The following is a 25,309-nucleotide window of genomic DNA, read 5'->3' as shown; positions in this document are numbered from 1 at the left end:
CTCCAGTTTTGTAGAATAGACCATTTTACAGTTGTCTGCTCAGTGACCTGGCCTTTGTATGGCAGCCAGGCTAGAGTTGACCTTGTTTTGATACAGACCTCACTGCTTTTGTCACGTAAATGCACCTAGTTAGCATCAGAACAACTTATTTTACTCAACAAAAGCAGCGAGGTCTGTATCAAAACAAGGTCAACTCTAGCCTCGCTGCCATACAAAGGCCAAGTCACTGAGCAGACAACTGTAAAATGGTCTATTGAGCTTTACTGTCGGCGATGTAACAAGGTAGTTTAATTATTCAGTGATTAAAATAACGTGGCCACGAACAATGGCATAGTAATTATGACTGACAAATATTTCACGCCAGCCACGTGTACAATCACTCTTACTTCTTTGATACTACTTTTGTAAAATAGCATTCATTGTTTGGTGAGAACTACGATTTTCAATGATTTAAGATAAAGTGACTGCAACCATTGAACTGAATACGGTACGTTTTAAACAATTTTTACTGACCTACTAGCTCGACGGGTTATATTATTCAGTGATTTATTATGTAAATTTTAATTGATTTATTCAAAACTAAAGAAAGGCGATCATTTACGTTCTGTACCCCGTCGATAATCCTGAGAAGTTGCTATGTCCAGGGAGACTGAATTGAAAGCCATCGTCGTTTAGAATGAAGGCAATCGTTGGGTTTTGGGTCCTTGGAATGATTCTCGTCACACTAGCCCAGAAAGGTATAAAAAAAAATTACTGGTTAGAAATAATAAGGCCGTCTTTTCACTAAAAGCGTCCAATTTGGCAGCTAATAATTTTTCAGAAGATATTTTTTTAATCAATATCTCGGGCAAAAAAATAACCTGTGACCAGATATATCGTAAAAGTAATGATCAATTAGTTCTATGTGTCCAAGTACTAAACCAAGGTGTTAACTCTCAAGGTGTTTCAGGAAATGAACTTCGGGAAAAACGGGATGAAGAACCCGAGTTGAGCCATAAAAAACGTAGGTTGTTTTTATTTGATATCAATAGCTACATATGAGGTGTATAAAATCCCCTGGATCAAATGGGCTAAATTTCGACAGGGTCTACAATCTCAGGGAACTTTGTATGTCTTGAGCTGGCAAGAACTGCAATGAAATTAGCGTGGGATTAGTCTTCTTCATATTTCTTATTTCCTTTCTATTCCCAGTCGAATAAATTGGAAAAGGCTCTTCAATATGGAACACAAAGCTAAGCTCTCAGAAGACTGTAAATGCCACGCATAACAAAACGACGCAGAGCTACTCAAAAATTACAATTGGGAAAATGATATCGGGGCATGCATATTATTAGGGTGGATTTATAATCTGAGGTATTCTTTGTCTCTTGAGTGGAGAGTGATTCGGCCGGTGAACGTTGCTGCATAGAGGGTTAGTGCAAAGTACGAAAGCTGCCTGAGTTTTAGGTGGGACCCTATTAGGAGTTCTCGGGATACGGGATACATAGGTAAAAAATTAACGGGATACAGGATATTTTGGGAACAAATTAAAGGGATATGATATATTTAAAACAGATATCTGGAATATCAGGTTGGAAAATTGGTAATTTTTGAAATTGGAATTAATGGAATACGGGATATTTAGGCCAACAGTTAATGGGATATGGGATACTCAGACCATCTCTCTATAATGGGGCCTTATTATACAGCGGGATATGCGTCGAAGGAAACTACTTAGCACGCGGCGGCACAAATTAAAGAGACTATGGCCGTTTAGTTATGCCCTGTAAGTAAAATATCACCTTTGAAACTATGGAAGGATTCTTCGGGAACAAAAAAGTGTTGGTCATGAGTCTGGCCTATTCTACTTCTGCAGCATTACCTCTGCGTTTAAAATTTCGTTACTGGTCACTTTCAGTTGCGTTCGATAGTGCATGTAGTTTTGCACGACTCGTTTGATATGCCCTGGAGTTATTCAAATTGAAAACGATGCGGCTTTGCTTCGTTTTGGCTGCTAGGAAGTCAGTACTACGAGAGTGTGAGAACGTTTCGTTTTCTTCCCTTTTCACCTTTCACAAAGTAAAAATATTGAGCGGTCTGTCGCATCCTTTTAAAAGTCATTTTTAAAATCGATTTAAAATGATTCGATAGATTGTACCATTATTTTGATAGAACTCCACATTTTTGACAAATGGAGCTGGACACCATAGTAATCATTTGTACTTTTATCAATAATGGTAATAGGACTGAGTGGAGTCCAATTCAGTCTGTAATCATACGAGTGATTAACAAAATCGGACGACCGCGAAGCGGGAGTCCGATTTGTTAATCACGAGTATCATTACAGACTGAATTGGACGACACGATGTCCTCTTACCAATTAATCAAAACTATGACAAAATTCGAGAAACGAACAAACCATCGATTGAGCGCTGAACGATTAAACGTCGTTATGAATGCTGAAAAACACAACAGTTTACTCAACAAAGTGCACTGCAACAGCTAGCGCGCGCAAAATGACGCGTACTGTCCAATTACAAGCATGACGCGTACACTGTCCAATTAATGCTCAAATCGGGCTGCTGATAGCCAATCACGTTCGAGAATTTTGTTATAGTTTTGATTAGTTAGGATAGAGTCATAAACATTCGTATGTTTTTCATGCCATAATTGTGCGTTAAATCTTTGTTATTATTTCACTTTCCTCAGCATGCACCTCCGCTGAATCGGCCAGGACTCAGTGCCTAAACGGAGGAGTGTGCTTCGCCGTTGAAATTGGTTCCCATCGGACTGCAGCTTGCAACTGCCAAAACGGTTATGGCGGCACGAGATGCCAATCTCGTGCCATAGATCCAGATATCCTAGGTTGAGAGACATGTTAATTATTTGCAAACACGTTCTCATTTGTGCTTATCCACTCAGGGCGCGTTATTTTTAACTGAAAATAAAATGTGGTACGGTAGAGCTTTCAGAGTTCTTTGTAACTTAACATTTTATCTTCTTTTCGTGTAAAGCTCGGCAAACTGGTTAGCACGGCACAGGTTTTTGGGGCCCAACAAGATTGAATGTAATGGCCGGCACCTGTCTCGGTCAAAAAATAGTTGTACTCAAGAGAACGAGAAACAGCGGTGTTTACTGTTTACATTTCTACCGGATTATTTATACTAGACATCTTCCCTGACCCATGCCCAACTCCCGGGATACAACTCAACGAGTTCCTTGCATAACTTGACTTTTTCGCAATTTTCGTCTAAACGCGATTTTTGATGTTGAGCGGTTTTTCAAAAATTTTGAAAACGGCTCGATAGAAACGTTCACCTCATATGCTTAGTAACGCAGATAATTTTATTCCAAAGTTTTATCTGTTAACAATGATTCACTGAAATCCTTCCAAATTCAACAATTAAGAAAGCGGTGTTTGAGTCGAGGAAAAAATTCACGGTTTAAAAATAATGCCAAAATGCTCTAGCTAATCAATTGCATATTGCATTCCTCCATGATGCAAACGTGAATGCAGGCACCAAACAGTAAAACCGTAGGCCCAGTTTCTTGCATCTTCTGTGTACCATTGTTTAGCGGGGAATGTTAAAGAAACCACACTCTTGTCGCAAAGACTATGTGACTACATGTATTGCACGGAAATACCAGAGTTATTGTCTGGCCTAGTCTCACGGGTTGGTGGTTCACTTAGTGTAAGATCAAAGACTGCTCATAACACAATGTCTAGTCGGTCAATGCATCAATCTGGAATAATCTACTTAGCTTTAAAACGGCATCGGTGAACAATGTTAAAGGAGTCTGAGCTGAGTTTCTGGAAGTAAAAAGCCCTTGAAGCATCCGCTTAGCTGCAGGTTTTGTTCAACAAAATTGGTGTCCGCGTCCGCTTAACAGAGGTGTCCGCTGAATGCAGGTTTATTTTACAGTAGATATGGGAAGAAAATTTTAAAAGGACTTATAGTATTAAGCTGGTGTCCACTTGTCCGCTTTCACTTTTTATATCAAACTTGTCTTCTGCAAAATGGTATTGCCGGTTTTCAAATGACGTCAGTAAAATTCAAACTACAAAACTATTGATCCTCCTGACATTTTACTTCCATGATGTATAAGAGCAGCTGAAAACTAATATTCATACAAATTTTTGCTCCGAATGGGTTCTTGGTTGTGTGATAGACTACGCTTGAATTTCTGAGCTTTTGCGTGACGCGGCATTTACATGACGGCCGAGAGAGCTGTCATGTTAGTTAAAAATGTGACTTAATCCGGGTAATTTGGCTATCCGAACAGTTCTTGTATTAGAAAAAGTGTTATTTTAATGTTTTTGTAACAAAACTCAGTGACGTCTGGATGTTTCTGTTGGTTTCCGGCCGCCATGTTGGTGGCGATCCGGATGGGCACCAGCATGGCGTCTCCTTACAAATCTCTATAAATTCGGGTGAAAAGTTTCTCCGCATATCTTGCATAAGAAAAATTACTGTGACCTGAATCTTGGCGAGGGTCTTTTCATATTTACTTTCTTTCTTTTCTCAGATTCTGGGCTTTATCTATTGAACGGTTTTGATTTTTATTAACCGCGCGGCCATGGGCCGAGCGCGGTTCTAGGTTTACCCGTGGTTTATTATTTTTTTATTTTTTTTTTTTGTCGGTGACCAGACGCAGACCTCCGCTCGGCCAAACTTTGAGTCACGCAACGTGTGATGTTTTTCCGCCAGAAGCTGTTAAAACATAAACACACGGACAATTTTACGGATATTGTTTTCTTTTTTGTGGGTAAAATATATTTTCTTTTCGCTTTATCAAAGCGTTGGATTTAAAGGGAATAATAAATACGCTGAAAAAAGGTATTACGTCAGCCATGGAATGCGCTGACGTTGCAGCTTTCACTTTCGCTACGTGACAAATAAGATCGTGTTTACTTTGCAAGTTTATTTCGGCAGAAGCGACGGTCATTAATTTATTTGTAATTTTGCGAGTATTTCTTGCGGTTTTAGGCAAATGAAGTAAATCCTTTGACTGTTTCATCGCAGCGAGTTCATAGATCGGAAAGAAAATTAAATATTTGCAAGCCAAGCAAAGAACGTGTCAGAACGTGCAAAGATTACGTCAATGATAGGGAAATAACCACCGTACTAAAGATAGCCGTAGATAACGCAATTCTTGAATTATGTGACTCGTGTGACTTCTTTGCTAACCCTTAACTCAAGGGAAAAAAACAATTAAATTTAATCGTGACTTTAAAGAAAGAAAGCGGTTTGTAATAGTGTTCGTATCTTCATGCCCATACATATCCTGAAGAAACTTCCAGATTAAGACTATTACGTCATCGGAGATGTCACAACGGCTACGACTGATGGTGCGATAATAGAGTTTATGTTGATCAAGTGCTGTGATGTCTACAGTAATCAATGAATCATCAAAGATTGCTTTGGAATATGCACTGCGTTGCGACTGTAGTACTAAGAAAACAGTTAAATTTTAAAAGCGCGGTTATAAGATCTAACAGATCTTCTTGTTTTGATCTATTTTGAATGGCGTGACAATGAAAACCAGCAATAGACACAGACAAAATTCTAGGGAGAATCCGCTGAGCGACGTGAGTGCAGGCGCATGGTTCTGTCAGGTTGCACGAAGATCTGCTGAAGACAAGAAAGACAGGAGAGAGGAGGAAATTATTTGGCGAATTTCATATCCAGAATATTGTGAACTGAGCTCGCTTGTTATGGCTTACTTAGGTCGCTGTTTTATTACTGTATTTGCTCTGAAATATTGTCAAGCAGGTATGTTTGTGATGCTTCCCTCGATTGGCAAGAGTCATTTTCTTTTGTTTACAAGACTCTCTGAGGAATTAATACGAAGAGGTCACGAGGTAGGCTGAAGGCAAGTAAAGCTTACATTTATACTGCTAAATTCATGAAGGAAGGCTGAGGCTTATCATTATAAATAGTACTGAGGGAGAAAGCCGGTTTGCTTTCATTATGTCACGTACTTGTAAAACATCGTGTGCAAGCAGTTGGCCTTCGTGTATGTCAAAGCTTGTCCCGAAACGAGACGAAACGAAATGGGTCATAAACCGGTAGAATGAAAGACATTAACCACATCAGCAGTCAGAGCTATCTTTTTTACTACCAAAAAATAGGAATCTAAGATACAGCAAATGCAAAGACCGTAACTTTCGAAATACTTTTGCAAAGAAACCCTTCGAAAGCCGTGAAAAGGTTTATTTTCTTTTTCTGTTTTTTTTCCAACGCTTTTCTCCATGAATTTTCCTTGGGCAGTAATAATTTCTGAACACATATAGCGAGCCAAGAGGGAAAAATGTCGCGTATTGTGAAAAATCTGCGTCTCCTTTGCAGCCGTTATTCGGGTGGTCACGCAATGACTTTCCCAACAAAACGGACGCATTGCGTGACGATCCTGGTAACGGATCAACCTAATCAGCGATTCTGCAGAAGTCGCATTTGAACGAAACAGTTCTGCAATCTATTTTCGTTTAGTTTGACAGAACACAATTGATTGCAGAAGGAGAAAAATGCATTTCTCTTCATATTAGATACATATCTTGGCATTCCTCTTCTCGTCACACACTACGTAGTTTATTTGCAAAACATTGCTTTCAATTCAATCTGTTTAATAAACCGTAAACCGCAAGCTTCGATTTGAACAGAAGCTGCTACAATTTACGTTGCACAGACGGGGTAGCAATGCACGTCATACCTAATAAGCCTAAGTCGAAGAACATCTAGAATCAGAAAATTTACTGTGATCTTGTCAACTGACAAGTAAATTTACATAACAGGCAGAAAAAAAGCATGAGATGGTAATGAGGCCTTTGCATCAGACTCATATCAGCTCTCTTGTACAATTTGTTTTGTAGAAGCCAGAGGAATCTCTGTTAAATACGAATCAAGAACATATGACACCCATGGAATGAGGGAAGACATGTTCCGGCATATGATTATAATCTAAGAAATGACTTCCTAGGTAGAACATTCAGGGAGCTCAAACACATTTGTAAAAGGCAAAAAATGGCAAAATTGTTGCAGGGTTTGTTCTATGACTATCTTGCAAGTTCACATGCCATATTAAAGGTTTATAAGCTCTTTTACCCAATTCATGTCTAACTTGATGCCTCCTCTACGTGATACTTTATGCCTTCTCTGTGCCAATGAGGCAAAATGTAACCAATGCCATCAGCACAGATCGCCTTATTGCTATTTGCTTCTTAGGTTCAGATTGTGGTCGGAGATACAGAGAGCTACGTGACAAGTCATCAGAACGTAAGAATTTATAAGACACCTCAGCTGCTCTATCAAATCATGCTTACTCGGCGAGGGCCGAAGAAAGGTCTTGATGTAGTAACAGAGACAGTAAGCATTTCCAAACTAATGGCCATGTACTGTGAAGGGATACTGAATGATGAAGAACTTACAACTGACATTCAACACGCTGATGTCATTATCGGTGATGGCTTGTACATATGCTCGTCTCTGATTGCCAGCAAATTCTCCTTACTACATATTGTTGTTGTCTCAAGTACTCTCAGTCTTCCAGCCATGCGTGCATTTGGTGTCCCACTAACCCCTTCTTACGTACCTCAGTTCAAGTCGACTTTTGCAGATGATCTTTCTTTCATAGAGCGATTGCAAAACATTTATTACTGGATTCTTGTCCACTGGGCTTTTAATTATGGTATGGTACCTCCTTTTCATGATCTTAAGAAGCGCTACAATATTACACCACAGGAAACTGTTTATGAGACTCTTGGAAGAGTTGATTTAATCATCTCACAAAAGCCCTTTATTCTGGAGTATCCAAGGCCTCTTTTTCCAAGTAAGTTTCTGTTACGTGATTGTTCATGATCAGGCAGGGATCAGAGGCCATCTAGCTGAAACTGAAGCTACTTAAGGGACTTTTGGATGGACGAGCTATTATTTATTTATTTATTTATTTTTTTTTTTTGGGGGGGGGGGGGTTTGGGCAATTTCCAATAAAATTCCTACACAGCAAAAAATGCTGGAAAAAAATTGAGCAAGGGGAGCCAAGGTATTCCTATCCAGGCCCTATTTTTTATGTTAAAGAAAACTATTGTGCAAGCTATTACACACCCAAAAAAATCATTGAAAATCTAAAGGTGAGAAAAAAATTCCATCCGGGCCCAGAAAATTGTCCAACCCTCCACCCCTTCAAAAACATGGTCCGTCCCTAAGTGGTAGACACCTTGGTTGTTGTCTTCTATTTCTCTTCGTTTTTGTATGTGCATGTGAATACTAATTTTCCATTTTTTCCTTACCTTCGATTCCTAGACACTAAAGTCGTTGGTCCTCTTCTAGCAGCTCCCGCTAAACCATTACAGGAAGATTTGGAGGAGTTCATACAGAAGTCTGGGAACGAAGGCGTGATTCTGGTATCGTTTGGTACCGTTATGGGAAATATAAACGAGAATATGTCGACGTTACTGGTGAATGCTTTCTCGAGAGTTTCACAAAGAATAATTTGGAAACTTGTTAGAGGTAGATTGTCTGCGTGAATTTGGAATTTAAGTCTCAAGTCATACGCAATGGAAATATGGAATAGCACACAAGATTACAAATTCAATTTAGACTGAATATTGTTAAACGAAGCATTTAAATCAGGAATTAATCTAATTAACTTCCAGCCGCATCATGTTAGGGGATTGGAGGAGTGTGATGGCTCCTCAATTTCAGAGTTTATTATAAACTGTAATTTCTGTAGCGTGTATAGGAGAATTGCCGGGGGGAGGATTGCTACTATCCCTGGGCTAGATGCCAATCCAACACAGGGTAACATAGTATGGTACTATTCTCATATGGAATACCATTTTATTTTACACCTTACCAGAGAGCACAAAGGTTGAATTAAGCAACAACATCAAAGTGGCATCATGGCTGCCTCAAAACGACATCCTTGGTCACAATAAAACAAAGCTGTTCATAAATCATGGTGGTGGTCATGGATTAATGGAAGCGGCGTATCACGGCGTCCCTATGATTTGCGCACCTTTCTTTGGAGATCAGTACGACAATGCCTACATAGCTAAACGGAAAGGATTCGCTGAGGTCGTGAATTTAGACACGATCACAGCAGATGAGTTGGTAGACATCATCAACAGAGTCATATCAAACCAGAGGTATATAGCCGTATGCTGTTTTGAGAAGCTAAAGCAACTTTTACAGGCAAAACATTTAGGTTACTCTACCTTACCTACGAGCCAGCGATTTTGGTCAGAGGTGTTGCTTAGTAACATCCTCATAATGGCATGTTGTCATGGCAACTTTCAGATTGTCTTTGTATTTAGAAATTATATCATTTAAATGGCGTATTTCTTGATTCATTAACTTATCTAAATTGATAAATGAATGAAAGTGTATTTAATCATTAATATATTTATGCCATATTTGTTGAAATTTTGTGTTCACAGTTATCGCGAGTCCGCAGTCAGACTGTCCAAGTTCGTCAAACTTTTGCCTCGCTCTCCTGTTCAAGAAGCCGTTGACTGGATCGAATACACGCACGCTGTGAATGGATTACCACACCTGCGCCCGCGGTGTCTGGACTTACCGTTCTACAAGCTCTACTTGCTGGATGTGCTGTTAGTGGCAATTATAATGTGTGCAATTTTGTGGTTTAGTTTAAAGTATCTTTGTTCACGATGGCTTGAAATGAAAAGAAACTGGTTTACTGACAAAGACAAGAAACTCTAAAAAAAAAACAGTACTGTAACTGTACAGTAATTCGTAAATTGGGATTGTTTAAAATGAGAACGTTTGTGATCAGTCCATGATCGTCGAAAGGAGGCGCGGTGATCTCATGGTTAGTCTCCAGCGCTCTAATCCGGATTGAGTGGTCCTCGCCGAGGACATAGTGTTGTGTTCTTAGGAAAGACACACTAATTAATCTCACAGTGCCTCTCTCCACCCAGGTGTACACGTGGGTACCAGCAAAATTAATGTTGGGGGGGGGGGGTAACCCTGCGATGAACTAGCATCCCCTCCAGCGGGGATTAGAACTACTCCTAGTCACTTCATGCTACAGAAACTGGAGATAAGTGCCGGCCTGATGGGTCACTTGTCTCATGTGCAGACTTAACCTTTGCCCGTGGTCGACGAAAGCTCTGAGAATAACAAATCCAGTTCCGTCTCTCTCATATCATCATTTTACTTCTTATTCCGGGAATTAAAATAGATGATAAAAAGACGAGACTGTGTATGGTAGGACACCAAAGTTTGTGAACCGTGCTGCGGCAATTAAAATCGAATGCATCAAGCTACTTTGACATTAGAGGCTGTCTTGCAACTGATAGCAAGACGTGGTATTTATCAAGCAAAAGGGAATAAGACCGTAATAACCTTCCGATATAAAATCACTTTTAATGACCAACAGATAATTGCATATAAATCTGGTAAAATGCGATTCTACCAGCATGCTTTTCTCAAGGTGAAGTATAGGTGAATCCTTGGAATAAAACTAAAATTGTCCAGAGTACAGAAAACTAAAACGCTATCGAACTAACTTATTGATTACCTGTTTACAGAGTTCTCCAGGGTAGCAATCTGCTAATGCCTCGAAATGTGTCCAGTAGTAATGGTCAGTAATCCCTGGGATTCATCTGAATTTAGTAAAACAGCATATTATTGTGCAAGAAAGAACATGAAGTGGCTCGAGTACACGGTGCAACAACACGCGAAGTGTTGCACACAACAGTACGCCCTGGGTAATTTTTCAATTACGAAACAAAGCTTGCTACTGGTGGAGTTTGGGTCACTGGTAGGTGACTTGAACGATTAATGATGGGAGAGCTAGCCACAGAAGCGGCAAGCGGAAAGGAAGAATATGCGACTTACATCGATGATTTTGATTCGTCATCGTGTGAATTAACTACAAACCAAGGCATGTAATGATGTTAGGAGTGGCCAGACACTACACGCAACAAAGTCTGCGATGTTGCGTCTTATTTCTTTTTTGCCAAAATCAACATGCTTTCTTCTGATATCTAATTATTTTGAAATGCTCAAACAAACTAATTTTCATTATAAGTATGTCACAGACTTCAATATCAAAGACCAAAAATTATGTTTATCGTATGACTAAGAAAATTACTTCGGCTGAGAGGAGGCAAATTTTTCAGTATTATCAACTTTTATTACATGGCTGAGGAAGTTACTTCACTGTGATTGGTTGAGAGCAGGCAAATTTATCGCTAATTTTTAATTTGCACCACAGTGCAAATCAACGCGCGCGCGTTCGTCATTTTCTCAGTCGTATAATCAATAAGTAATCGTATGAAAGCTCGCGCAATAAAGGATTTATACTACTCGTGATATTTGAAAGTTCTTTCAAATTGCACTCGCCTAAAGGCTGGTGCAATTTTGGGAGAATTTTCAAATATCACTCGTAATGTAAATCCTAAATAGCGAAGCGCGCGAGTGATGTTATAATTCAGTTAAACTCAGACAAACAAAAGGGAATGGTGGAAGATTGAAAGCTTTTTCAAGCGCGTACGCAAGTGTTCCCCCCCCCCCCTCCAAAAAAAATTAAAACGAAAATTTGGCGTTCATTTTCCTCCTATTTCTTTCAGAAAACGCTAATGTTGTGTGACTCTCGCAGGGTTCCAATAATTTGCATTCTATTTTTAGACTTCGCGCGCTTCGTATTAGCACTCGCATTCATACGATTATATTTGCACTGAACTGTGAATTAATTTTCAAATGTCACTCGTAGGGTAAATCCTTAATTGCATTTACATTCATCTGATTGATTACCAATAGTTATACTAATCAGTTGAAAAAAAATCTGCGTTCGTGCTCAGTTTGTCTTCTCTTTTTTTGAAGAGCCAAATAAACACTTCATTATAACTTTCAACAAGAATGTGATAGCTAAAAAGGTAACAGCTAAGACTAAAAAAGCCAAGAACAAAATATCAAGCAGATAGAGCTGATAGAACGGTAGATCAAGGCCCCGTGGTCTGAGATACTGCAAACCACCTTGAGCCTGCGTGTACTCCACCCAATCAGCGGCTTCTTTGATGGGCGGACGCGGCAATCGCTTGATGGATCTTGATATTCGTTCCGCGGACTCGCGATATCTAGAAGAAAACAAATTGCTTTTTTTTTAATATCAACTATTTTGGGTCACTACAGGTCTACAACTTCTGAAACTACTCAGTGTTCCTCAACGATATTGTTACACCCGCTCACGAAAATTTTCCACTGAGTAGAGGTATTCCATGTTATATAATAATCAAATGAATGTGTGCGCTCTGATTGGTCAATCAGTTATGGTTTATTGTGCCAGTAAACTCATGGAAATTTCGCGTGTCTTCTGAATTATTATATAAAAGCAATAGGCCACAAGTTTCTATGATTTAGAGGCATGATAAACCACTTGGGATGTTGGAAGAACACTCGCGTTCTTCCAACATCCCGCGTGGTTTATCAGCTTATAAACCATAAAAACTTGTGGTCTATTGCTTAATTAACTGGTAACAAGGGAAACAAAGCTCAGAGAGTGTGTTCCATAGACGAATCGCTACCAACGACTTCTTCTTCCCTTAAAAAATGGGAGTAAAAGAAATAGATTTAATTTAAAATCCCGCTGTACTGTTTTGTCATCAAATACAATACAAGTTAAAGCTTCACATAAGCCCATGTCCTTATAGTGTAATACAGAAGAGGGGGCTAATCAATTCAGTGCTTCCTTCGTGTCTGTAATTTAACAGAGTGGAAGTAGTACATTCGCGGGACAAATTTTCATGAGGTTAAGATCCTATTATATATCATTACTATTGTTGTAAGCTCACCTGGGTTGGGTTAACACCTTGCGAATCAGATTAATAAACTCGTCTGCTGACATAGTATCTACGTCCATCACCTCGCCAAACCCAGCGTGCTTTGCAATCCGGGCGTTATCAAACTGGTCTCCAAAAAAAGGCGAGCAAATCATAGGGACACCATGGTACGTGGATTCCAGGATTCCGTTGAGCCCTGCGTGACCTATGAATAGGCGCGTCTTGGAATGACCAAGAATGTCGTTCTGTGGTAACCATGACAACAATTTTACATTGTCACTTACTGAAACTTTGGATGTGTCTGTTAGAAGGAAAAACGTTCGGTTGAGTTGGTGCTTTAACAATAATGATAAACTTCGTATTACAAGAAGTTAATGTTGAAGTCCAATGAGTATAGAAAAACATCTTTTCCATCTAAACAATCTTGAATCAATTTGGCCACAACAAAGATAGTGAAATCTCGTTTTACATAGCAGACTTAATCACTTCGTATGACGTCATTTAAAGTCATAAGTAGGCTATTTGCTAAAGCCTTCAGGCATATTGGTTAAATCATCTTGGGTCAAACTGTTTCTGTGGATGTACCTTCCAGATTGAGTTTCCATATGATCGTCTGTGGAAGTTTGGAGAAGGCTTTGGCCATCATTTGCAATGAAGCTTCCTTCATTCCTTCTAATACAGTACCAAACGACACCAAGATCATTCCATCCCCCCCAGTCTCCTTCACGAACTGATCCAAGTCGCTTGGCAGAGGCTTAGCAGGACTGGGTAGGAATGGACCCACAACTTTAGTGTCTAGAAGATAGAGTTTAAAAATATTAGTAAGTATTCGGTGGAGGCGCGATGACCTCATGGTTGGTGCGCTCGCCTCCGGATCGAGCGGTCCGGGTTCGAGCCGTGGCCGGGGACATTGTGTTGTGTTCTTAGGCGAGACACTTTACTCTCATAGTACCCCTCTCCACCCAGGTGTATAAATGAGTACCGGCGAATTTAAGGCTGGGGGTAACCCTGCAATGGACTAGCATCCCATCTAGGGGGAAGTAAAAATACCCCTGGTTGCTTCATGCTACTGAAACAAGATAAGCGCCGTCCTAAAATGGGCCACTTAGCCCGTATGTAAACTTTACCTCACCTTCGCCTAATAAATACTTTAACGGAAATAAATATACAAAGACATGCATACAGGCAGGTAGACAGACAGACAGTCTTTTCCGGTTAAGTTCCTTACTTGGAAGGAGAGGTCGTGGATACTCCAGTGTGAAATCCATCTGACCAATTATCATATCAACTCTGCCAAGAGTTTCTTGTATGGGCTTGTCGGGTGTGATGTTGTTCCTTGTTTTAACCTCGTTGAACAACGGACAGAAATCGTAGATGTAGAAATAATATGTTAACATCCACTGCAACACATTCTTCATTCTGTCCACAAATTTCAGGTCATGTGTAAGAGAAGTACCCCACTGCGGCACATAGGAGGGAGGGGAGGGTAATCCAAGCGCAACCGCCGTGGGTGAAGAGAGAGTGGAAGCAGATATGAGTACATGTGGAAGAGACAACTTATCGGCGACTAAAGACGAGCAGAGATATATTAATTCGCCAACGACAGCATCAGCATGGCTAATTTCTCTAATTAACTCTGAGTCGTTAAGCATTTCATGACAGTAAACTGACTGGATCTTCGGCAGTATTCTTAATAGGTCTGTTACACCCGTAGTTTTCATGCCGGAAGGTCCACTTGATGCCCGAATTTGTCTGTAAATTGCTGCGAACTTGTCATCTTTGAAAACTCGGACATTTGAATCATTTGCGGCGTAACTCTGGGTTGCTCCCAAAAATATCTTCACCTGTGCAAACATAAAAACGTTTCGAGGGTTATCAATAAACCAAATTATAATTAATACAGTTAAAGTAGAAAAATAGCAATACTTCCTAAAGAAGTAAGCCCGTGTATTTGGTGCGATTTCGTGCACGAGTACTTTGTTATTCAACGAGAGCGGAGAAGGAGCAAGGAGTATGTGCTAGTATGGGGAGAGAAAGAAGTTGTAGATCATGTGCGGATTAAACTTTTGGTCCCCAGGGCCGAAAGGTGCATTGCCTTGGAGAGGCTGACGGCAAATGCAAACTATTACGACTACTATAAATCACAAAGACCGTAACGATTGCAAAGTATCCTGATAACTGTTATTCTTGTAAGGATCATTTTGAGCTACGAAGCTAGACGGGGTCTTGGGTTCGAATCTCGCTGAGATCAAGCAATTTTTCTATGTCTCGTATGGTTCCCCATTTCCTCTCTAGAGCTTAACTGCTCAGAGAGAAATACTTCAGGGCTGAGAACGCAACATAATATTATGCATTCGCAATTCACCATTTCCACATCCCCAATAACACACCTTATTTGCCCCCCCAAATTTTGTACAAGCATTGCAGTTGAGTTTCTCTTGGGACGACTGTAATACCCAGGAGAAATGGAAAACAAAGGTTATGCGCAGAATATTTTTTTGGGGGGGGGGGAGGGGGGGGGGGGCAAACAAAGTGTATTATGGGGAATGTGGAAATGGCGAATTGCACTCTTTGTAGACCTTAAGGGCTGGTTTTCATTAGGACACAAGCATAAGTCTAAGCCGACATACGCAAACGCAGTAATGACATGTGAGGTACTGTTAAGCAGCGCCTTTTGTTAGGAATTGTCCCAACAAAAGGCACTAATTATCAACTTACCGCGTCTGAAAACCAGCTTTGATAGTTCACGTTAATTAACACAAAGTCTTAGCGCATGTAGACGGAGCAAGCGAATTCTTGCTTTCAGCCAAACTGTGGCATACGACTGGACACAAAAAAGTCTTATTAGTCTTGAGTCGAACGTCTTGATACACTTTGAGAAAGCGAGATAATGAAGTTTACGATCGTGACCGAAAGAGTTTCGAAGAAATATAAAATCGTGGTCCTCGTGAGTGCTCTTCACAAAGGGCGACGCCTTAAAAACAAAGCTCTAAGCCTCTTTAATCCAGTAGAGCAAATGAATACAAAATTTTGCCAAGAGCAGGCTTATAATTTACGTTGAGCTTGGCCCCATGAGGTAAAACTGCAGATGGGAAACCTAACGGTAGGGCTATGAGAAACATGAGACTTCGTTACTACACTTGACGTTACAATAGATACTCAGTTTGTGGGGACCCAGTTTGTGTAATAACGCGATGTTTATTTGATTGGTTAAACATGAAAGTCAGAACGAGGATATGTCATTGCTGTAATTAACACCGTGCAAGTGATTGTAATCTTCACTCATGTCGCACGGAACCCTTAAACGGGCTTAATTTCACTCTATTGGCGGCGAAAATCTGCAAGTAAATAAATTGCACCAAACGAAACTCAGTAAAGCTTTGAACTGAAGTTAATCGATCAGATTTATTATTTGTTTGATCCAGCTTCTCGGAGTCTCTTCTTGCATGCCTTCCGCGTTCAGGCCTTCGCGCTTTGGCGAAAACTGAGCCCAACAGTGGCCCTAGCAAAAGCAATATTTAGAATTGCTTATCAGAGCAGTATCGGCATCTTGAGTAAGAGCCACACCCGGCGGCCAATCAACTTAAAATTGCGAGCCTTATGTAAATAACAGGGAAGGCTTCCTTCTAAACTATTGAGAGCGTCTTTAGGTGTACTTCATCACGATTTCAACTGCTTTGTGATCTATTATTTTGCGCTAGCAACCTAGTGGTCCTTAGTGATTACTGGCCTTTCTCACTTAATGCCGATCGGATTAGCAGTTTACAAAGAGAGAGTTCTGTGGACAAAGGCTTAACAAGCGATCAAGGGTCAGCCAACGCTAAGTTAATAAGCTACTAAACTTTAATCACAGTGAATCACGAAAATATTCCTTATTTCACACGATGCTTTACTTTTACCGGCTTTACGTTGCTGTAATGTTGCTAGGATGCAGAGGATCGTTTGAACTAATACAGAAAAATTGTACCTCTAATTTGCATACCTGATGACCTCTCTCGGTCAGTTCTTGCCCAAGCCGAGCCACAAACATGTAATGGCTTCTTCCAAACATAGGAAACATGACAAAGTTTGCAGCCAAGCAACTTGAAAGCATTACAAGACACAGCAGCGTTCTAAATTCCATCATATTGCTGGACGGACTGTTGTTTACTTTTGAGACAAAATATATTCGCTCACGACTGTTGGCACACCTTGACAGTCACGCAATCCCGCGTGGGGCTGGGGGCAAGGGAAATTCGTAATTCGGGTTCAAAGCGGAAAAACGTGATAAGCATGCGCGAGTTTTGGCCTCGCGCCAGTCTCCAAGTTTGAAGAAATTGCGGGAATTTCGTCGATCGTGTAAACAAAAATAGTTACGAACTTTATATGCTTTCTCAATTTTTCCGGTAAGCAGCAACATTTTAACGTCACTAATGGAAAGATGGTGTATTACTTTCTTGGGGAATCAATTTTTTTTCGGACAACATTAACCTAAAGGTTTCCGAACCCTTTATTTCCCCGCGGTATACAAGAAATTTCGGTGCGAACAGAGATTTTTCCACGGACACTCTTTACGTATTGCGTCCATATCAGTGCACCACTGAATATATAAGCAGGGAGGGGAGCCTTGTTTTCTTAACAGTGAAATGCGGAAAAAAAATCATGCTTACCCATGTATAAATAAATCAACCGAACGACATCCTCGCGTACCTTTTTAGCAGTCCGCCGTTCTTTCCACCATTGCAGCCTGCATTATTACCTGAGCCCACAAGTAGGGCTAGGGATGCGCAGAAAGCTGCACAGTACGTTTTTTCGCTCTGAAGTTTAAGGGTCGGGCACGCACGTCGTTTCGGTGATGAGTGAAAACTGAAGATTTTGTTATCCGTTAGGGTGTTCAAGGTGGAAAGCCAATATTATTATAAATTAGCCGTCAAGGGATCGTTTAGTGTTGCAACGTCATACTTTGTTGTTGGTCAAGACCGAACAAGCACACAGATATTTTTATAGTATCTTTTGGAGTCAAATAACGCTGAGACACGCCCAGGTTATGTAATATAAATTTTCTAACGAGCAACCCCGACAGGACTCGAATCCAAGCTTGGTCCTCAACTGGTCAGCGGTTTGTCATCTTTACCCCGTTGAATTGTTTTGCCTACGCGGCCTGCCTTCTATTTCAGTAATATTTCATACAGCTTAATCGTATACAGTTAAAACTCACCTATACGAAACAAGTCATGTAGAATCTGTTGTCTAAACCTTTTTGTATTTTTAATTTCTACCCCCGTCATACTGGGACTAGGTTGAGGCTAAAATTTGAACTGACAAATTCTTATTTGTTGAGTTGTTTTGAACCTGAAATAAATCAGAGGATCTTGATAGTTTATTTTCCTGTTATGTTTGTAACCGTGATGTTATGTAACGTGCGTTCTGAAGATTATAATATCAGTGAAAAAATGGGGTGTTCCATGGCTTTCAGTTTGCCTTTTCCTTTGGCGAGGGTCTGAACAAACAACTTATTACAGATTTCAACAAGAATCCGCTAACAAATAAAACAACAACTAAGACTAAGAATGCAAAAAACAAAATATCAAGCAGATAGAGCTGATAGAACGGTAGATCCAGGCCCCGTGGTCTGAGGTACTGCAAACCACCTTGAGCCTGCGTGTACTCCACCCAGTCAGCGGCTTCTTTGATGGGCGGACGCGGCAATCGCTTGATGGATTTTGATATTCGTTCAGCTGATACACGATAACTAGAAAAAAGAAATTGTTTTGTTAATGTTAACTATGTGAAGGAACTACAATGCTACGACTTTCTAACTACTCAGTGTTCCTCAACGGTATTATGACACCCGCTCAAGAGAATGTTCTGCTGGATAGAGATGTTAAATCCTAATTGGGAAAAGACCAATTCGTTACCTATATTGCATGAACGGAAACAAAGCTGAGAGAGACTGCTCCATAGACGAATCGCTTACAACGACTTTCCTTACAAAATGAAGGTGAAAGGAATTTATTTAATTGAAAATTCCTCTATACTGTTTTGTCATCAAATACAATACAAGTTAAAGCTTCATGTTGGCCCAGGTGCTTATATTGTAATAGTGAAGGGGGAGCTTATAAATTTAGGGCTTTCTTTGTTTTTGCAATTACGGAGGCAGGAGTGTATTTGTGGGACCAATTTTCGAGACGTTATTAATAGGACCGTATCATATATCGATATTATTGTTGTATTAAAGCTCACCTGGGTTGAGTTAACACCTTCTGAATCAAACTAACAAAATCTTCCGCTGACATAGTGTCTAAGTCCACCACCTCACCAAACCCAGCGTGCTTTGCAATCCGTGCGTTATCAAACTGGTCTCCAAAGAAAGGCGAGCAAATCATAGGGACACCATGGTATGTGGATTCCAGCATTCCGTTGAGCCCTGCGTGACCTATAAATAGACGCGTCTTAGGATGACCAAGAATGTCGTTCTGTGGTAACCATGACAACAGCTTTATATTGTCACTCACTGAAACTTTGGATGTGCCTGTTAGAAGGAAAACATTTAGTTGTGGTAATTCTTTAACAAGAATGATATAGTTCGCATTATTAGAAGTTAACATTGAAGTCGAATAAATAAGTTAATAAATAAATCAACTTTTTCATCTAAACAACCTTGAATCAGTTTGGTCACGACAAAGATAGTGAAATTTAAGATTACATAGCGGCCTTAATTACTTCTTATGACTTCATCTCAAGTCATAAATAGGCTATCTGCTAAAGGTATATTGGTTAAATCATCTTGGGTCAAACTGTTTCTGTGGAAGTACCTTCGAGCTTGAGTTTCCATATGATCGTCTGTGGCAGTTTGGAGAAGGCTTTGGCCATCATTTGCAATGAAGCTTCCTTCATTCCTTCTACTACAGTACCAAACGACACCAAGATCACTCCATCCTCTCCAGTCTCCTTCATGAACTGTTCCAAGTCGCTTGGTAGAGGCTTAGCAGGACTAGGTAGGAATGGACCCACCACTCGAGTGTCTTGGAGATAGAATTTAAAAATATCAATAAATACTTGGTGTGGAGGCTCGGTGGCCTCATGGTTAGTGCGCTCGCCTCCGGATCGAGCGGTCCGGGCTTGACCCCTGGCCGGGAACATTGTGTTGTGTTCTTAGGCAAGACACTTTACTCTCACAAGGCCTCTCTCCACCCACCTGTATAATTGGGTACCGACGAACTTAATGCTGGGGGTAACCTTGCGATGAACTAACATCCCGTCTAGGGGGGAGAAGAAATACCTCAAGTCGCTTCTTGCTACTGAAACCCACCATAGGCGCCGGCCTGATGGGCCACTCAGCTCGTACGCAGACTTACAAATACTAAATAAGTCGTAAGTAAATAAATAAAAAAAGTGAACAAGTAGACATGCAGACAGACAGGTAGATAGACAGACTTTCTTTTGCGGTTAAGTTCCTTACTTGGAAGGAGAGGTCGTGGAAACTCCAATGTGAAATCCATCTGACCAATTATCATATCAACTCTGCCAAGAGTTTCTTGTATGGGCTTGTCGGGTGTGATGTTGTGCCTTGTCTTAACCTCGTTGAACAACGGACAGAAATCGTAGATGTAGAAATAATACATTAACATCCACTGCAACACATTCTTCATTCTGTCAACAAATTTCAACTCATTTGATAGAGGAGCATCTACCTGCGGCACATAGGAGGGAGGGGAGGGTAATCCAAGCGCAACCGCCGTGGGTGTAGAGAGAGTGGAAGCAGATATGATTACATGTGGAAGAGACAACTTATCGGCAACTAAAGACGAGCAGAGATATATTAATTCGCCAATGACAACATCAGCATGGCTAATTTCTCTAATTAACTCTGCGTCGTTAAGCATTTCATCACAGTAAACTGACTGGATCCTTAGCAGCATTCTTAATTGGTCTTTTATATCCATAGTTTTCGTGGAATGTCCTCCTGATGCCTGCATTTCTCCGTACATTGCTGCGAACTTGTCATCTTTGAAAACTCGGACATTTGAATCATTTGCGGCGTAACTCTGGGTTGCTCCCACAAATATCTTCACCTGTGCAAACATAAAAACGTTTCGGACACTTAAAGTCGAAAACTAGCAGTACTACCTAAAGAAGTGAGTCCATCTAGCTGGTGGGAATTTGAGCGCGAGTACGGAGTACGACGGAGTATTCAACGAGGACGGCGAAGGAGCGATGAGAATGGGGAGACAAAGAAGATATAGATCATATTGATAATCATATTTTAATTAAACTTCTAGTCCCCAATACCAAAAGGGGAAAGTGTCTTGGAGTAGCCTGTGAACAGGCTCTCTAGTCGAGGATGGGGCGAAGAGACAGCGGGGGGAAAGAGAATAGAAGAGAGGGGAGAGGAAAGAGGACGGGAAAGGGAGGGGGTGGGGGGGGGGGGGGGTGAAAAGGAGTCAGTTTCTTCTTAGCCCTTCCAGCTGCGACCAGACCCTTCCAGTCGGAGCCTGTTCACAAGATAGCCTGGGAGATGAAGCGAGGCTGACGTGAAATATAAGCTACTACGACTTCTACAAATCACAATGACGGTAACGTTTGCAAGCGTCCTGATAACTGTTATGTTTGCGCATTGTGCATTGCATTGCATTTCATTTTTAATTTTATGTCAACGGAAATATCAATCTTATTTATTCATTACTCTTGCAATATAATTCATTCTGGGCTTGCGGTGAATCAAGCGTTTAGCAAGGATTTTGTGAGTGGCCGTCTAGTAAGAAATATGACGCCGAAGGCCCTATTATTCCTCTAGGGAGGTCTGGGGCATCCCCTCCACAAAGTCTTGCAAAATTGAAGCGTTTCTGGTGCGTTTTCCACGATTTTCAGCCAATAAATTTAATGTATCGATCGAACTTAATTGATTATTTGGTAATGGGTCGTTTACTTCATTCTTCGTTTACTTAATGCATCAGTTGTGTTAACATTTCCATGACTGTCTTTGATTCCAGCATTTGTCCAACGTTGGTCTTGGCGACTATCTTAGGGGAAATGTCACGGTTCGACATGTGTGTGCCCATCTGTGTCCACAATCTTAATTTATACATTTCAGTTGTGAAATCATTATGTCTATCCAGACTTTCAGAACACAGTATGTACTATCAAAAAGGATGGCTGTTTATTTATAGCACATGGGGTTTTTCACTTTTACATGTAAGCTATGTTATCCATAAAGGTTTTTATGCAAGGATGTTTGGCCTCCAGTATCCATGATAAGGTCGCAGCGCACAAAGTGCATCAGCCTTGAAAGGGAAAAATGGTTTTCCTAGTTGTAGAGAATATCGGGTGAAGGAGGATTCCACCTGGACCAAGAAAACTGCAGTATAAAGTGGCTGCCAAGGTGCCCTTCAGGCGGGTACAGTTTGTACCCCGACAGTGCAATTCACACAGCAGGAATGTTTTCTTCCCGTCTTCTAGCTTCTTCTTTCCTGAATTTTGTTTTTGTATTTTTCCCGCCCGCTACCATCACTTTAATTAACACAGTCTTAGTGCATGTCGAGAGCTGGCGAATTCTTGCTTTCAGCCAAATTAGCATGTGTCTGGACAAAGAAGGTCTCGTAGTCTCAAGTCGAACGTAAAGCGAATACTGAAGTTCGCGATCGTGACCGAACGAGATTCGAAGAACGATAAAAGGAGCCCTGTTCACAAAGAGACGCCTCAAAAACAAAGCTCTAAGCCTCTTTAATCCTGTCGAGCAAACGAATACAAAATTATGCCAAAATGAACTTGACCCCATGAGAATAAGCAGCAGATGGGAAACCTGGCGGCAGGGCTGTAATTTGTAAGACTGCGTTACTCCACCTGACGTTACTCTAGATACTCAGTTTGTGTGATAGGAGTTTGTGTGATAGCACGACTTGATTGGTTAAATAGTACAGTCAAAACTGACGAAGCCACGTGATTGTTGTAATTAGCACCGAGCAAGTGATTGTAATCTTCACTCATGGCTAAATAGTATAAAGAATTCTACTGGTGGCGAGGATCCGAAAAAAACATTTGTAGGAGAGCACCAAACGTAACTTTAAGTTTTGGTTTAAAATTTGGTCCAGCTTCTTGCCTTCCGCGATCAAGCTTACACGTTTATGCGAAAAGTGAGCTCAACAGTGGCCCATATCTAAACAATATTAAGGATTGTCTATCAGTATCGGGATCTTGAGCAGAGTCACACCCGCAGCCAATCAACTGAAAATTGTGAGCCTAATGTAAATAACTGAGAACGCTTCCTTCTGAACTATTGAGAGCTTCTGTAGGTGTACTTCATCACAGTTTCAACTGTTTTGGATCTATAATTTTGCGCTTACACCTCAGTGATTGTTGGCCTTTCCCACTTAATGCCGATCGTCACCAACTTTAAATTAACAGTGTACAAAGGGAGGGTTCTGCAAACAAAGGCTTTACAAGCGAAATGCTTCATAAAGGGTCAACCCGTACTAAGATAATAAACTACTAAACTTAAATCACTGTTAATCACGAAAATATTCCTTATTTGACACGATGCTTTACTTTTCCTGACTTTACGTTGCTATAATGTTGCTAAGATGCAGACGATCGTTTGAGCTAATGCAGAAGCTGGAAGGATGAAATATTGTACACCTAATTTGCATACCTGATGACCTCTCTCGGCCAGTTCTTGCCCAAGCCGAGCCACAAACATGTAATGGCTTCTTCCGAACATAGGAAACATCACAAAGTTTGCAGCCAAGCAACTTGAAATCATTACAAAGTACAGAAGCGCTCTAAATGCCGCCATATTGCTGGACGGACTGTAGTTTACTTTCGAGACAAGATATCTGCTCACGACGGTTGTCACACCTTGACAGTCACGTAATCCCGCGTGGGGCTGGGGGCAAGGGAAACTCGTATTTAGGTCGTATTTAGGGTTTGGGCCAGGCAGCACGTCTTTTCGGTGAGGAGTGAAAATTGAAGATTTTGTTATCCGTTAGGCTGTTCAATGTGGAATGCCAATATTGTAGCTGGGTTTCACATGACGTCACTAAAATTTAAACTACAAAACTATTGATCTTCCTGAGATTTTACTTAAATGATGTATAAGAGCAGCTGAAACCTAATATTCATACAAATTTCTGTTCCGAATGGGCTCTTTGTTTTGTGATACACTACGCTTGAATTTCTAAGCTTTTGCGTGACGCGGCACTTACATGACGGCCTAGAGAGCTGCCATGATGGTTAAAAAAATGACTTATTTCGGGGAACTTGGCTATCTGAACAGTTCATGTCTTAGAAAAATTATTATTTTAATGTTTTAGAGTTCCTCGAGGGATAAATTCACGCTTTTGTTGCAAAACTCAGTGAGAGACGTTTCTGTTGGTTTCCAGCCGCCATGTTGGTGCCCATACGGATGGGCACCAGCACGGCGTCTCCATACAAATCTCTATAAATTTGGGTAAAAAATTTCTCCGCATATCTCGCATAAGAAAAATTGCTGTGACCAGAATTTTGGCGAGAGTCTTTGCATATTTACTTTCTTTCATTTCACAGATTCTGGAATTTATCTGTTGACCGGTTTTGATTTTGATTTTGATCTATTTTGAATTGCGTGACACTGAAAACCAGCAATTAGCCGTCAAGGTGTCGTTTAGTGTTGCACCGTCATGCTGTGTTGGTGGTCAAGACTGAACAAGCATACAATTATTTTTATAGTATCTTTTGGGGGTCAAATAACGCTGAGTCACGCCAAGGTTGTTCTCCTTTAGGGATCTAATTTAAATTTTCCTCGACCTCGGGGATCGAATCCAAACCAGAGTTTGGTCCTCAATTGGTCAGCGGTTTCTCATCTTTACCCCGTTAATTTATTCCCCCCATGCAGCATCGAATCCTGGCATGTAATGTTGCAATCTACTTCAGCAATATTCCATACAGGTTACTCATATGTAGTAAAACCCACTTATACGAAACTAGTCATTTAAACCCTGTTGTCGAAACGTGTCGATATTTCAACCCCCATTATACGTACAAGGACCAGTTGAGGCTAAAAACTGATGAGTTCTTTTTTGTTGTTACTGCGGATAAAGAACCTGAAATTAATCAGAGGATCTAGACCGTGAAGTTATACAACGTGCGTTGTGATTGGTTGGTTACATATTTTGTACTAGACTGTAGTGATACTGTTCTGTTTGGCTTACATATTGGTTAATGTAACTTGGGAGAGCCTGATGCAACCATTTGAACGTAAAAAGTCGCCTCAGGCTTGGGCTCTCACAAACGTTGCGACAATTTGCAGCAACGCGCGCGTATTTTCTTCTTTGAGGACGTTCGTTCGAATCTTTCACGTTAGTGCGTGGCAGAAATGTACGAAAAACAGTGGTCGTCGAATTCGTTGAAAATATTCTTCAAAAGTATTTATAATAAATCTCTGTTGCCATGGTCAGCGCGTTTCCCTTCAAATGAAGGCCCTGGGAACAAGTTTGGAACATTAATGATGTTCTGAACAGGCAGCAACGCAAACCGAATAATCCAACCACTAGAGTCCCTAAAAAGGAAATAATC

The 25,309-nt window shown here is 40.7% G+C and overlaps 4 protein-coding genes across 7 annotated transcripts; 2 read left to right on the top strand and 2 right to left on the bottom strand.

Moving 5' to 3' along the window:
* Nucleotides 1-490: 490 nt before the first annotated feature.
* Nucleotides 491-2,968, top strand: LOC149102095 (U18-myrmicitoxin-Mri1a-like). Its single transcript, XM_089275376.1, has 3 exons — nucleotides 491-737; nucleotides 941-1,003; nucleotides 2,689-2,968. The coding sequence occupies exons 1-3, from the start codon at nucleotides 677-679 to the stop codon at nucleotides 2,847-2,849; spliced, it is 285 nt and encodes a 94-aa protein (XP_089131502.1). The 5' UTR covers nucleotides 491-676; the 3' UTR covers nucleotides 2,850-2,968.
* Nucleotides 2,969-5,553: 2,585 nt separating this feature from the next.
* On the top strand, nucleotides 5,554-12,636 carry LOC110050672 (UDP-glucuronosyltransferase 2C1-like). Of its 4 annotated transcripts, none has more exons than XM_020756590.2 (5): nucleotides 5,554-5,842; nucleotides 7,203-7,806; nucleotides 8,280-8,486; nucleotides 8,836-9,124; nucleotides 9,416-12,636. In XM_020756590.2, exons 1-5 carry the CDS (start codon nucleotides 5,696-5,698, stop codon nucleotides 9,696-9,698), a joined length of 1,530 nt encoding a protein of 509 aa, XP_020612249.2. In that variant the 5' UTR covers nucleotides 5,554-5,695; the 3' UTR covers nucleotides 9,699-12,636. The 4 variants fall into 4 exon arrangements, with proteins under 4 accessions (XP_020612249.2, XP_020612250.2, XP_089131500.1 ...); XM_020756591.2 differs by having other exon boundaries at nucleotides 5,681-5,753; XM_089275374.1 differs by having other exon boundaries at nucleotides 5,706-5,842; nucleotides 6,851-7,806.
* On the bottom strand, nucleotides 10,345-17,020 carry LOC110050700 (UDP-glucuronosyltransferase 2B33-like). The gene is made up of 5 exons (XM_020756617.2): nucleotides 16,764-17,020; nucleotides 14,010-14,625; nucleotides 13,367-13,576; nucleotides 12,794-13,082; nucleotides 10,345-12,079 (listed from the first exon to the last, which is right to left on the bottom strand). Exons 1-5 carry the CDS (start codon nucleotides 16,905-16,907, stop codon nucleotides 11,800-11,802), a joined length of 1,539 nt encoding a protein of 512 aa, XP_020612276.2. The 5' UTR covers nucleotides 16,908-17,020; the 3' UTR covers nucleotides 10,345-11,799.
* A 982-nt stretch (nucleotides 17,021-18,002) lies between these two features.
* Nucleotides 18,003-23,622, bottom strand: LOC110050772 (UDP-glucuronosyltransferase 2B23-like). Its single transcript, XM_020756734.2, has 5 exons — nucleotides 23,409-23,622; nucleotides 20,223-20,835; nucleotides 19,576-19,785; nucleotides 19,004-19,292; nucleotides 18,003-18,512 (listed from the first exon to the last, which is right to left on the bottom strand). The coding sequence occupies exons 1-5, from the start codon at nucleotides 23,550-23,552 to the stop codon at nucleotides 18,233-18,235; spliced, it is 1,536 nt and encodes a 511-aa protein (XP_020612393.2). The 5' UTR covers nucleotides 23,553-23,622; the 3' UTR covers nucleotides 18,003-18,232.
* Between the last annotated feature and the right edge of the window lie 1,687 nt (nucleotides 23,623-25,309).

Source organism: Orbicella faveolata, unplaced genomic scaffold (genome assembly GCF_042242905.1).
Source record: "Orbicella faveolata isolate gen_17 unplaced genomic scaffold, um_ofav_v1 contig_36, whole genome shotgun sequence".
NCBI classification, from domain to species: Eukaryota; Metazoa; Cnidaria; class Anthozoa; order Scleractinia; family Merulinidae; genus Orbicella; species Orbicella faveolata.
Note: the sequence above shows the minus strand (reverse complement) of the source record. Positions and strands in the feature narration are given on the sequence as shown.